Genomic DNA, 14,669 nt, shown 5'->3' with positions numbered 1-14,669 from the left:
GTGTAAACCATAAGAAGAGAAGAATACAAAAATTGCAAGAGGGTCCTTCTAATACCCAATAGCCCCAGGACATGTAAACAAGTGCAAGCACAAGACCAAGACAGGGCACATAGAAAGAGATAAAATGTTGGAGATGAAAAAAATATGAAAGGTGAATTTACCTGGCCGCAGGTGAGCGTACTTAAAGTTTTATTATGCCGACAAAGCCCTAGGGAGGGGGCGGAGTGTCTCCAGTATAAATCCCATTTGATATATTCAGTTGAAATAATGGCTTTTCTTGCAGTTAACTTGCAGCTCATTCAAAGTAGAAATTGTACAAAAAATAATAATAAATATATAGAAGCAGAAACTTAATGTTGTATGTGCTCATCTATTCGTAGGCATGCCATACACACACACACACACACACACTCATACACAAAAACACAGATGTGTACACACATATATAAATATTAAACACAATGCCTGGCATTTTATATGTCGCTCTGTTCTATGCTCCACTGTACTCTTATTCAACTCTATTTGTTTATGTTCAGGAGTGTCTTCTCGTTTTGTGTAGCTGCTTGCAAATTAATTTAATATAGTTAACAATCCATTTTCATAATACAAGTGCAACAGCAACAACAACAGCCCTTAATTAATTGAATGCCAGCCACGCCTTTCATTTCGAGTTGGCTTTTAGCGCCTTTTATTTAAATGAATTTAATTTGATTATATTTGTTATTATATGTCTAACTGCATTCGAAATTGAATTTATATGTCTACGCATTTTAATGTTTTAATTATTTATAATTATATATTTTATTTAATTCTATTATTATTATTATTTATATTATTATTTTGTTCTACATTATTACAACATTTTAAATTTAAAAAAAACTTTTAATTTGTTCAAAATGTTTGAATTTTTATTTCTTTTTATTTTATTTATCACACATTTGGCATTTTATATTTTTATTTTATTTTCATTTTTTGTTTGCTCTTTTATGTTTATTTTTGTTATGATTTGTATGTTATAAATATTTACATAAATTTACATGAAACAAAAAAAACAAACAAAATTAATTTTTAATTTCTTGTAAATGTAAATAATCCAATTGGGTGTGTGTTTTCTTCTATGTTTTTTATATATAAATATTCGTTGAACATTTTTTGGTATGTCTATGATTGACTCTGTGGTCATGTAAAAAACAAATCAATCAATCAATCAAATCAATCAACCAACTCAACCAAAACCTTACAACCATAAACCAAAACTCAAAACTGTACAAAAAAAAAAAACAATACAAAAAAAAAAAAAATATGGAAAAATGAAATCAGGACTAAATTTCCACCCACCGGATAACAGTGCCCACCACAGCCAACACGGCCCATCATCCGGCGCTGCCGGCAACACAGCAGCAGCATCTTTATCGGCTGCCAGCGCTGCAGCAGCAGCAGCAGCAGCCGCTGTCGCCGGGACAGCACCACCACCATCTATCCCACTTGGCGTCGCCCCATCATCCGCAACCACATCCGTCTACAGCGGCGGCCTCACTGCCACCGGGCATGCTCCTGGCACTGGACTGCTCGCCAGTGCACCCATGTCTATGCAGAATCTGGTAACACTGCTAAGCAATTCACAGCACAGCAGCAGCCTAAGTCACAGCCAACGTCAGCACCACCAACAGCACCACAACAGCAGCAACAGCAGCAACATCCACAGCAACATCAACAACATCAATAGTATCAACAACAACAATGCCAACGCCAACGCAAACGCCAACAACAACAGCCAACAACGTCAGCTCACAGCTCACAACTATGCCACAAATGCTGGACAGCTCGTCACGCATGCGCATCATTCGTTGAATTTGGCTCAGCTCATGGGCGTGGCACCGCCACCGCCTCCAGCAGCCAGTCAACAGCTCACGTTGAGCGCTCTTTGTAAGTAGTTGCCATGTATTTATGTACGTATGTGTGTGTGTCTAACTGTAGCGGGTGTGAATGTGTGTATGTGTTCCTCTGTAATTAATTCTAATTGTCTGCCATTTTCTTGTGTACTAAAAGTAACATTACATTTTATGGTATAGCATAGCATACCTTAAAGCTGCACCCAAATACACACCCATTTTTTTTTTCAAATAAAAAATCTGCCTGCATGCGCCATGCCCTGCAAAAACAAAATAAATACTACTAAATACTAAAAACTAATCGCTGAGTCTACACAAAATATATCCCTATATAACAAACGCCTGCTCAACTTTTAGAAACTACATATCCCACAAAAAAACCTCTACACGAGGTAAAAGTCTAGTGACGAAAGCAATTACTAGCCCCAAAATTTCTGATATCCAAATATGTGACGAACAAAATTCAGTTTAATCTAAAAATGTTAAATAAAAATATAAATTAATAAAAAAAAAGGCGAAAATTGGCATTGTGCACTGTGAGCAAAAAGGGTGTGCTTCTTTGTTCATAAAAAATACTTTTTGCGCAGTGCCGAATGCCAATTTTCGTTTTTTTTTATTAATTTATATTTTTATTTAAAATTTTTAGTTTAAAGGTAAGCATAAAAGCCCTCAATCACACCTTTCCAATGATATATAGAACATATCGGTAGCTTTTATGGTTTGGAAACTGTTGTTCAATTTTAGCGGGATTTAGCGTTTTCCCGCTAAACTAGCGGTTTTTTCAAAAAGTCGTAGAACAAACATTTCTAGATTTTCGAAAAGGAACAAATCCCCATCATTACATTTAAGCTTCTTTAGCGCTTTGATGCAAACAGACAAACAGACAAACAGACAAACAAACTGACTTTTCATTTCATTTTGAGAAGTCCACTAAAATTTTCAAATTAATTTATCTTTTGAACCAGTTATGGGATTTGGGTGATTGAGGGTGATTGAATAAAAAATTTTACCAAAAGGCCCCAACAGCCCCATTAGCTGCAATCATCTAAATTTTTCCCCTCCCACTTACACCCCCGTATCTCATGACCCAGGTTGGTTAGAAAAAGTTTTAGTATGCCATTTTGTAAGTTAGGACTAAACCTTTCGATCGGTATATAACTCGATCTGATCGGACAATCGCAGCAAATTTTCCAACTTAGCTGTATATATAGTTAGTCGCCTTTCGCACCCTTCGTGCTGCTTTCGTCACTAACGCGAACTGCCGTCCGCAGTGATTTGCACATAAATTACCAGAAAATACCAAAAATTCACAAGAAATATACCAAATGTTTTTTAAAGAAATAACAAATTTATAACAAAATATATCAAAAATAATTCTGCAACTTAATTTAACAACAGTTTCCAAGCCATAGAAGTCACAGATATGCCTATATATCATTGGAAAGGTGTGATTGAGGGCTTTTAGGCGTACCTCTTAAAGTACTCAAGTAACATTTTACAGGTGAAATAAGGTTTTTTAGCTTACATTTTGGCGATTTTTGAAAAATTTACACATAACATCTTTATCGAATTTTAAAAAATTTGACAAATGATAAAGTTACAATGTCAAAAGCAAAGTAAATTGCAAAAACTTCTGATACCACACAAAAAAAAACCTCTACACTAGGTAAAAGTCTAGTGACGAAAGCATATTCTAGCCCATAAATTTCTGATATCCAATTTTGTAACGAACAAAATTAAGTTAAATATAAACATTTAATATAAAAATATAAATTAAAATTAAATTAAAACATATAAATTTCAACATTACTTCTATGACACAGTACCTAAGCAATTTCCTTCTAATTCAGTTACTTTGATAGCCCCCATCCCCCTAGCACCCCCATGGCACCCATTCCACGGTTACAGCCTATTGTTAATTAAAAACACATGTAGTCATATCTTGTTGGTGTTGCCCTCTGGCAATATTTTCATAGTTTTATTTACCCCACACACTGTCAATAAAAATTTTTATTCAACAACTATAACGAAAACCGTGAAACCATTTTTACAATGTTGCCACAACAAAATCCAAATAAAAACAAACAGCACAAAATCAAATCAATGCCATACAGACAAACACAAAACAAATACTACATGAATTTTCGTTGATTGTGTGTTGAAAAAAAGATACAATAATAATAAAAACAAAAAAAAACCAATGGAAAGAATTATTGATAGGGTGATGCAGATTTGATACCGTAACAAATAAAGTAGTTGTATAATTTAATGATTACTTTAAAGCATATCTTTAAAAAGAACAAAAAAAACAATCCCATGCAATACTATTGATTTAATAAAAAGTAGAATGCTAAGAAAACCTCATTGTGTATTTATATATAAAAAACTTTCCCTTATAAACGTTACACATTATAAATTAAAACTATAGCCCTGTTTTTGAATTTCGACTGATCGTTTCTATGGCAACTAAATGAAATAGTTAACTTTTTATAAGTCCTGGCAAAATTATATTACCTTCAGCAAGGATATTGAAAACAAAAACAAGGAATAAGCAGTGATGAATATACAGCCGCTAGCTATAAAGGATGATAATAGGTATTGATATACTTTTGAAAAAATTTCAAGTTTCTAATCAAAATATTTTCAATCCATTCTCATCAAAACCGATTTATGGTTCACAGTTGCATATTTAAAAGTTAGTAAGGTGAGAACTGATTAATAATAAAAAATTTGTAGTTTTATATAGCTAAATGAAACTATTAAGTAAGTATTTAAGCCCTCTATAAGCAAAGATTGAATAAGATTTATTTTAATTTTCGCTTGACAATTGCCATTGATGCCACGCGGCTATTTAAAATTAATTTTTATCTATATTGTGCGCCCAACTTAAACAACAAAAAATGTGTTCACAATTATATCTTCTTTTTGTTGATGTTGACTTTTTCTCATACGTCGAGTGCAGACAAAATTGCATGAAATGCAAAACTTTCATTGCGTAACATAGTTTCTTTTTTTTTTGTTTTGTTATTATTGTGTTAGTTACACAAATGTAAATAACAAAAGAAAACGTGAGAAAACGTAATAAATTTTTAGTAGATTAAAAAAATTCCTGCTTTGTGCAAAATAAATGTCAGAGGGCCCCTCAGAACGAGCTGGAAAAGCCGAAGCTCAATTAAAAAAAAACAGGCAGGCGTCGTTGTAACAAAGGCTAACAAATTTTTTATGATGCACAAAAGGATATAAAATTTAATAATGTAAGGCCAACAGGCAAACAAACAAAAAACACGAAACAAAAACCAAGCGAAAACCAAAACAAAAGAGAGAGAAGTTCAAAAAAATAATGTATTTTTCCCATATGCGTTAACTCAACTCAGCGACCTGGCGCGTTTATTGTTCCCAAATATCTGTGTGTGTTGTGGGTGTAGTAGCTGGCACCCAATTTCTGTTGCTGTCTTTGTCTCTGTGTATGCCGTGTAACTTGTATTATATGAAAAAAGCAACAACAACTATTAACTTGTGCAAGAAAGAACATTTAAAATTTAAGACGTTACTATTGACTATTTTTTTTTTTAATGTAACTGAACTTTTTAGGGCCCGCTAGTGCCGCAGATCCGTATGGAACCACCGCTCTGAGTGGATTGACCAATGGAGCCACAGCAGCAGCAGCCGCTTACGGAGCCGCTCAACCGTTAAATGCCACCGCGTTGCAAGCAGCCGCCGCAGGCGTGGCAGGTAAACAAATTGAGGGTAGGTCTGGTGCAAAATATTATTGCATACTTTTAGGCACATATATAAAGTAACCTGCCTCATTTTATTTTGCAGGCCCCGATGGCAGCAATCTGTTTATCTATCATCTACCTCAGGAATTCATTGACACCGATCTCGCATCGACATTTTTGCCCTTCGGCAATGTGTTATCGGCCAAGGTGTTTATCGATAAACAGACCAATCTATCGAAATGCTTTGGCTTCGTCTCCTATGATAATCCGCATTCAGCGAATGCCGCCATTCAGGCGATGCATGGATTTCAGATAGGCACAAAGCGCTTGAAGGTGCAATTGAAACGTTCCAAGGATGCGGCCAAGCCGTACTAAAGCATGGCAAAAACGGGAGACACACACAATCAGACAGATAGAAATAGTTAATAGATAAACATTGTGCCTTTTAAGCAAAAACTTTGAAACCAAAGGACCAATTACAAAATGTAACTAATGTTAAGCACACACCAAATTAGCAAAAGACGAGGGCGTAATGGGTTGTTCTAATCGTGCACAAAATGCAACAACAACAACAAAAATAATACAAAAAAATCCAACCAAAGAAGTAGCTTAAAAGTTGCATCCTTGTTGTAATCACTTTTGCTGAACAATTTCTAGTGCATAATTTTCATTTATTCAAGTGGTCGGCAAACAAAATTAAATAAATTATATTAAAAAATTTTAAAAAGTAGAAATGTTTAAACTGAAACTGCGTTGTGGCGCCAAAGTATTTTCAAAGCCAAATAGTTAAGCAAACACAAAAAATAAATGGAATGAGAAATCAAAAAACACTAAAAACAATTTAGCAAATTAATGTAAAGCTTTTAGTGCTAATATTTAAGATAAACAAAAATATATAATATTGTTCATGTAGTTTACGGCACAAAACATTCGAAATTCCGTTCTGAGCAAGCAAATAATTAAGAAAATGCTTGGAAAAGTCAGCTAAAACTACCACAGTTTTACGGGAAAACCTAATCTTATCGAAGAACTAGCATCTAGCTTTGTTAATTTTGCACAGATATTTCATTGGTATCGTTTTTCATAAGAAACCCAATTATTGATTTCTTACATCATCCATACAGCGGCATAATATTATTAAATATAAATAGTTATAAACTATTTGGTTATGATGCAAATCGTTTCAAGAAGTGTACTTAAACTTAATTTAAAAATTAATTCCCATTTAAAACAAAAAGAAAACAATTAACACATAGTTAAAAAAATTAAATGATCTAGACTTTTCAGAGCTTTTTAGTGAGTATTTTAAATGTATTCTTTATAAACATTTTAAACATAAAGGCAAAGAATTCATATTTTCAAATAAATAAATAAATATTATGAACAATTATTTTAAATGTATTTTTATTGGATTCATTGTTGGATCAAAAAGTATTCTTAGCATATTAGATAAATAGTTAGTTAAATATTTTATATGGTTTGGATCCTTCCTTTTTTTTAAGTCTATTTCATTGCATTCAAGTAAGTTCTTAAGTACTAGAGAGTATGTGCTTAATTTCAATCAATCAGTCGATCATTCAATATTGATAAATAAATTTGCATACAGCATAATGCGAAAAAAGAAGAATGTTTATCTAAAAATATTTGAATGCACTTTTAAATTTGCATAGAATATCTCATTTGAATGTGCAATTTTGGTGGGAACGTAGAAGAAAGCTGAAGGACGGCAGCCATTGTAAGCAGTTTGTTGAGGGTCATATCACATTTATGCTATTGTGTATGCATTTTTTATATGCTCTGACAACTCAACTGGCGCTGATAGCCAAAAGGAGTCGGATGAGCTGGCCAACTCGAGGACCATAAATCAAAAACTGCCTGCAGTTTCAATTCCCTCCTCTCCGTTAGCTGCTACAATTCAAATGTTGGCGTTAACGTATGAAATATGCATATGTATGACCCAGGATGTACGAAAAGGATGCAGATGCTGTGCAGATGTGTGGATGCATCGCCATTTTTAAACTCGGCACCCAGAGGGTACTGAAGTATTATAATTTTGTGACAATGTATATACGGAGCAGAAGGTCACGTCTTAAACCCTATAATGTACACAAAGTCTTAATCAGCATTTCACGCTTTTATTTTATTTATTATTTGTTCAATCCAACAACTGCAAAATTATTGAATCGAGTATTTTACTTAGATTCTTTTCGAATTCTACTTAATAGCCAAGACAAAGTAAGCATTGCTCAAACTATTCCGAAACGTGGACGCTGTCAAAGCAGCTTTAGTCTATTCGAATCTGTAAAGCAAGAAGCATAATCTGGAAATATAATAAATAAGAAAAATAAGAAGAAAATAAATTAACAAAATAAAAATGTCTGATGATGATCAACCTGCACCATCGCATTATCGCAAAAAACCTGGACGTCCGCCGCCGCCTCAACGTCCCGGATCTGATTCACGTCAATCGGCACCGCCCATACAACCTCGATCGGTACGATTGCCACTGCCGGTTGGTGTTAAAAAGACAAATGTTTTACGTATGGCTGTGCCAAAAAAGACACGAGAAGATGTCACCGATGATGAGGCGCCGTCGACCTCAACCCGGGACTCTCAAACGCTAAAAGTCTCACGTCGCGTTCACGTTAAGCTGCCTGAGAAAGAAGAGGCCCAACCACTCGATTCGAATCAAGAAACCCCGACAAGTCCTCCAACACGATCGGATAAGCTTCTCAAGTTTTTAAACAGAAGGAAATCGCCGACAGTGGATAACCCGGATGAATCAAGTCAACAAAGCAGTTGGCGTCGCAGACCCACTCTTCACCGAAACAGTCCGACAGCCAGGATAAAAACATCGGGCATTTCATATACAACCGATGAAGAAGTACGCGATGCTCTAATGGAATTTGCGGTCTTTATCGCATTCCTTTTACTAACTTCAATGGGTGAGTATATATATATTAAAATTGTTCGATGGTGTGTCGTTCGTGCACTACCGTCCATTAAGACAGAGAACGTGCTTCTTGTTAAGGTCTTCATACTGAGTTGATCACACCAACCTTTGTATAGATCCAGTAAAAATAGTAGGATTGGAAGACTGTTCATGAAAGGTTTGGAAATTCAGTAAAAACGTTAAGCACTTTCATCATAAGAGCTAGCCATTCCTAATTCTTTGCCCCTTTTTTTCCGAAGGACATCAGAATATGTTTCCGGAATATTGAAACCCAAAATAGAACATTCATATGGATGAAACAAATTTCCATTTATTACTCTTAGTGGACAAACTGTGTCATTTCAGTGTCAACTAAATGTAGCGCTATCAATGACACCGTTAGCGATAAATAAAATGTTCACTAAATATATGCTCGTGAACTGGTCTAAATGTCTCAATGCTAACACGCGCCTTAACCCACAGTTACTCTATCGGTACGACATTCATACATGTTTTATTTCAACGATACCATGAAGAAGCTGTTTACCACACGTGAATTGGTTGTAGCACCGTCAGTGACCGTGTCTTTTGAGAAGTTAATCACAGTGCCGGATTGGTGGGATTTTTTGATTTATAATTTTCTGGTTACACTGCATGGCGACATGTCGACCGTCAGTTACGATGGGTCGCATGTAGACGACGATGAGATAACGACGGCATCACCGGGAGACACTACTAAGAGTCGTAAGAAACGAAAAAGACGTCACGATGCAACCGAAGAAGATGATGATCTACCCGACTTTCGAGCTTTTAGCGCAAATCGAACCCATCTTGACGGTCGTATCTTTTTGCATGAGAATCTTTTGCTTGGACCGCCTCGTCTTCGACAAATACGTGTTATGAAGGATACTTGCTTTGTGAATGATGCGTTCATACGTTATTTCAACACATGCTATGACTCGTATTCCGCGGGAGCGGAAGAAATAAAACCCGAGCATGGCGGAGCCGCGTTTCGGACAATGAAAGAATTGGACTCGACACCAATTTGGACCGTTCTTAATTCATACACCACCGGTGGCTATACCGTTAATTTGACCTATGACAGAGACAAAAACCTGAAAATAATCAATGATCTAAAAATGAATCATTGGTTGGATCGTGGATCACGTCTATGTCTTGTCGAATTTAATCTTTACAATGAAAATACAGATATTTTCCAGAGCGCCAAGTAAGTGCATTATCTAATTTTCTCCAACGTTTAATTAAATGAAACCATCCTCAAGATTGATTGCGGAAATTCCACCTACAGGAGGGGTTTTGCCACAGAGCCATCTACAGACAGTAAAACATTTTTCATTTATAACAGATAAAAGTCTCTTTATGTCAGTTGTCTATATTTTCTGGTATATTATGGTCATATACTATAACATAAATGAGATTCACGAAATACGAAAATCAGGCTTTAAGAAATATTTTCGTAGTCTTTTAAATATACTCGACTCCATCATTTTAGTGGTAAAACTATGAAAATATCAAATCTTATTTAATAATCCATATGAAACCCAACAGTTCTGTTATCTGGCATTGTTGTATAATATATGGCATACATTAAAGGTAAAGACTTTGATTAGTCAGGCGAAAGTCGGAGAGGAATATCAAAGTTTAGATACGCTCTGCTTACTGAACACCGTTTACGTGGATATGATGGCAATTTTAGCGTTTCTTGTCTGGATTAAAATCTTTAAGTTTATCAGTTTCAATAAGACTCTCGTACAATTTACAACAACTTTAAAACGCGTAAGTTTGTTAAATATTGACATCGTTCTTTTCCTTATTCCCCAATTTTAATTTCAGTGCTCCAAGGACTTGGCTGGTTTTAGTCTTATGTTTGGCATTGTATTCTTAGCCTATGCCCAACTGGGTCTATTGCTATTTGGTACAAAGCATCCAGATTTTCGTAACTTTATCACCTCCATATTGACCATGATGCGCATGATTCTTGGCGACTTTCAATATAATCTAATTGAGCAGGCAAATCGTGTTCTTGGGCCCATCTACTTCTTAACCTACATTCTCTTGGTCTTCTTCATTCTATTGGTAAATTTAGCATTCATTTAGAATGGCTTTAGGCCCCTAAAAAAAAAACTCCCCTTGATTTAGAATATGTTCTTGGCCATTATTATGGAGACATACAACACGGTTAAAAGTGAAATAACCCAAGGTCGTAGCCAACTTGGCAGTTATGTCTATAAGAAATTGGCTGCTTTGTTCTATTTTATATCTCACTGTGGACGAAGGCGTCGAAATCGCGATACTATTAATCCCGAACCGGAGAAACAAGAATTCACTGACGATCCAACTGCTGCCGTTCGCCAGGAAACGTCCAAAATTCAATTACGCCGGAATATGACTGAATCTGAGTAAATATTATTGGCATAAAGGTATTTTTAAATAATTAAGATAAATACTTTACTTTAGGGGTCACTACTTTGAGGATGTTCCAAATGAAGTCAATAACAAGGATATGTATCGGTAGGTTTTCTGTTATTATGACAGAGGAAGCTTTAAGGAGCTTTAAGGCTTAGTACCCAGAGGGAACAAGCCTATAGCCATTTATTTGTGTTTGTCCGATCGTATAAACTATATATATTCCTGATCCGCATTAACAAACGAGTCGATGTAGACCTGCCCGTTAGTCAGATTGTAGCAAAGTCTAGAACAATTTTAAACATGATAAATATCATTGTTCCGATTATTAAAAACTGTAGCTCTTTTAACAATTTACATCGTTTTTAGTCTGACCAATCGTGTGTCATTGCTGGAGGAAATTTTGGAACAACTCGTTACCAATATGGATGTCGTCTTGAAGCGCGTGGAGAGAGAAATTAGGAAGCGCAAATAGAACAAAACTATTTAACTATTGTTCCATTTGTTGAAATAAAATGTTAAGCGTTGCAAGGAGATGCCATTGTGATTTTTCAGTTGTAAACTTAACCAGCATCGTTTCACCAAGGCAAACAATCGAATAAGTGAAAGTTAATTAAGTTTAACTCGCCCACAACACTGAAAAACAAAGCAACCGCAAGAATCTGGCGCTAATCTCTGCCAAATCCGTTCCCTGCCGGTCTCTCGTCATTCCTTCCTTCTCCCTCATGCTATTAGCCTTGTCCACAGCGGCGTAACAGAGTTAAAAACATGAACCAAAGCGAACATTGCCGTCAACAAAGCGTTGCCAACGAATTAAACTATGTGTTTAGTTATATATTTAGTTATACGCTTCCTCGGAGCTGGTGTCCTGTTGCCAAAGGGCATGTGTGTGTGTGTGTGGGTGTGTGGGTGGGTGTTTTTGGTCTGCCCGAGCACATCATTTAGTAACTGCGAGTGGAACCTGGACTAAAGAACCGCTGTGTTGCGGTTGTGGCACGTGTGTGGCAAGCATTAGTAACTGTTGAAAGCAACAGCGACTATGAAATTTGCAATTAACATTTGTGAAATTTGTAAAACAGTTTCATAATTATGATGGAAAACAAAAGAAGCAAAAACTATGATATTCTGATCAAATAAAATCTAAAATTTAAAATAAATTTAAAATGAATTCTATTGTAAAAAAAAAATGGTTAATTGTTTTGTGTACCAAAAGGACAATACTGGAAGGTATGCTTTTCCTAAATATATTTTTTGGAATTTACCGCAAACGATATTGTTACTGTTAAATTAACTGAAATAAATAGTGCTTATAATATAAAAGTAGTCTTTGATTTTATATAATAAATTCGTACCGCAATTGTTAATACATATTGAAAAGTTGCATTGAAAAGGCAAAAACAAAAGCGATGGCATTGTAAATACAAAGAGCTTGTCGAGTGCTATAGCAGACAGGTACAGACGCAGAGCAGCTGAAGCAGTAGTTGCAGGCCACCATTTGCCTTTTAAATGGCGCCAATTGCTACAGGATAACGAGTTGAACAAAGGAGAAAAGCGGTTCGTCATAATTACTTGTATGCAATACACAAGTGCATGCACATAATAAGTGATGTTGTGCTAAGAGATACCCTAATTTACGTTACACCCATTCACACATGCAGGTATGCTGAGAGCGGTCTAACAACAATGACAATAAAAAGATATGAGGATCTATAAAAATAGGAAGATTGATCCATAAGCGGATGAACATAATACTTAATGATAATCCATGGATGAACTTTCTTGTTATCGCCTTGGCCTCTTTATGCTGCAGGGTATACAAAATTCTGAGCTGCTGATGATGATGGCAACTGGCAACTGGCAACTGGCCAATTGCAGGGATAGCCTGCTGCATCCCCAAGCCAAATATGCTGGCCACTTGTGCATTCAATGGGCTTACAATCCACACTCTTCTCTTCTACATTCATGCTCATCCCGAAGGCCAACAACAAACAACAACAAAAATTCGTTAAGTGTCTGCACACAAGCGAAAGCAAAATGAAATTGAAGCGTAAATATTAAACAGGTAAATATGAAATGAAATGGCAAATATTACAACTGCTTTACCGTTATTTGCACAACATAAATCAACACTTGTTTTAAGATATAGCATATCGAGCACATGCTACAATATAAAGAGAAGTCAAGCAATTCAATATATGTAATTGCATCGGTATTTGCTCTAAAAAGCAATGTTAAAGCCCGTCAGTTCTCTGTTAAGCCGCAACTTAAAAAAAAAACCAAAATAAACAAAAAGCACCATTCTGTAAGCGGCTTAGTTGAAACTGTTATTCAAAGTGCAATACAACAAACGGATAACAGGTAAATTAACTGACCATAAGTTAGCCATTAATTAAACGCACGACTCTTTAACGATGTATAGGAAAAACGAACAACAAAAAAATATATTAAAATCGCAGGAAAAATAAACAAGAGTCATTCAACTGCAGTTATAAAATCCTTTAATACCCTCAAAGAAACAAAGATGTTTTTGTATTCATGCATACAGTTTGAAAAAATTAATCATATCTGATATTTTTTAAAACATTTTATACTGGGAATCAAACCGAAACAAAAATCTGTTCCGATTTCGGTTCCGGTACGTCCCGAATCAATTTTTTCGGTATCAGGTTCAATATCGGTTTTTTACTTTCGGTTCCGGTATCAGTACCAAGTTTGAAAAATTCTAAAATGGTAAACCGTTGCTTTATACCAAAGTAGGCAACAAAAAATACTTTTTTATATCACATGAGCTACGAAAGAGAATTTTATAGCCTACCTTATCATACCTTTGGGCTACACTGCTTTCTACTAATATTATATATGGAAAATTGAGATTAAAAGTTTTGAATTTGCATGCAAAAAGAATTTAACAAATATGACATTCCGCTTGAAAATCGGTCGAGTGTTGACAAAGTTATAAAAGCTTAAAGTTGGTCGAGCCTGTTGACCTAGCAAGTTTACAAGTCAAAATTTATTTCCAAATTGGCATGATTTTGGCATATACATATCAGAAGAAATGTACTTACTTTTGCATGTACTTTACTGTACGGTTACGGTTACGGTTAAATAGTTAGTTTCGGTTAACGGTTTCAATACTGGTATCGGTGTTATTTCCTGATTTTATATTATTTAACGAATGCTGAAGCTAAAAATTCAAATTGCTAGAAAAATTCAAAAGGGTCATTTATTTTCAGTTGTATTACCGTGTAACACTCTAAAAGATAGAACGACAATTATAAATGTACATATTTGGTATTTATATATTTTAAGGAAATAAATTATATGCTTAACTTGTATATTTAATACTTGTATTTTTTTAAAACACTGTTAATAATTTAATGATGCTGCGCTGTCCTAAATAGATGGGCATTTCCACAGAAAAGTTCACCGTTTTCACTAACTTAAAATTTATTTAAATTTATTTCATGTCCAATACTCATTTAAACAATAAAAAAATATATATTAATTAACTAGAATGAGCATAACTTAATTAGTTAAGTTTTTCTATATTTTTACCCGTTTTCTTTAAATTGAATATATATATATTATATCGATTATTTAAGAAAATTTCCCTTCCAGCAACAAAAATGCTTAAGAAATGTATGTAACGTAACGTAACGTGTCATACTAGGGCTAGCTAAAATAAAATATGAAGAGATA

General features: G+C 34.9%; 2 protein-coding genes across 8 annotated transcripts in view; both read left to right on the top strand.

The window, feature by feature from the left end:
• Positions 1–6,439, top strand: part of LOC117782060 (CUGBP Elav-like family member 2) — a 59,880-nt gene extending 53,441 nt beyond the window's left edge. For 4 of the 6 annotated variants that reach the window (XM_034618983.1, XM_034618982.1, XM_034618987.1 and 1 more), the window contains 3 exons: positions 1,321–1,926; positions 5,484–5,639; positions 5,715–6,439. In XM_034618983.1, the coding sequence (XP_034474874.1) occupies positions 1,321–1,926; positions 5,484–5,639; positions 5,715–5,986 (1,034 nt within the window). In that variant the 3' untranslated portion in view covers positions 5,987–6,439. Of the gene's footprint in view, positions 1–1,320; positions 1,927–5,483; positions 5,640–5,714 lie in introns of those variants that run through there. The other 2 variants (XM_034618984.1, XM_034618986.1) reach the window with 2 other exon arrangements.
• Positions 6,440–7,956: 1,517 nt separating this feature from the next.
• LOC117780091 (polycystic kidney disease 2-like 2 protein) lies at positions 7,957–11,502 on the top strand. 2 transcript variants are annotated; one of them, XM_034616492.1, is made up of 8 exons: positions 7,957–8,556; positions 9,027–9,771; positions 9,827–10,058; positions 10,158–10,340; positions 10,398–10,640; positions 10,704–10,963; positions 11,022–11,075; positions 11,340–11,502. In XM_034616492.1, the coding sequence occupies exons 1-8, from the start codon at positions 7,986–7,988 to the stop codon at positions 11,443–11,445; spliced, it is 2,394 nt and encodes a 797-aa protein (XP_034472383.1). In that variant the 5' UTR covers positions 7,957–7,985; the 3' UTR covers positions 11,446–11,502. The 2 variants fall into 2 exon arrangements, with proteins under 2 accessions (XP_034472383.1, XP_034472382.1); XM_034616491.1 differs by having other exon boundaries at positions 10,113–10,340.
• Positions 11,503–14,669: the final 3,167 nt, after the last annotated feature.

Source organism: Drosophila innubila (genome assembly GCF_004354385.1).
Source record: "Drosophila innubila isolate TH190305 chromosome 2L unlocalized genomic scaffold, UK_Dinn_1.0 4_B_2L, whole genome shotgun sequence".
Taxonomy (NCBI): domain Eukaryota; kingdom Metazoa; phylum Arthropoda; class Insecta; order Diptera; family Drosophilidae; genus Drosophila; species Drosophila innubila.
This window is presented reverse-complemented; position numbering and strand designations above follow the sequence as displayed.

What these genes read in the sequence shown, in the direction of transcription:
- LOC117780091 (XM_034616491.1), top strand. Translation starts at nt 7,986, where the DNA reads ATGTCTGATGATGATCAACCTGCACCATCGCATTATCGCAAAAAACCT. An exon ending in TCGACTCCATCATTTTAGTG is followed by an intron (nt 10,059 to 10,112) that starts GTAAAACTATGA and finishes GAAACCCAACAG; the next exon opens with TTCTGTTATCTGGCATTGTT. An exon ending in TTACAACAACTTTAAAACGC is followed by an intron (nt 10,341 to 10,397) that starts GTAAGTTTGTTA and finishes TTTTAATTTCAG; the next exon opens with TGCTCCAAGGACTTGGCTGG.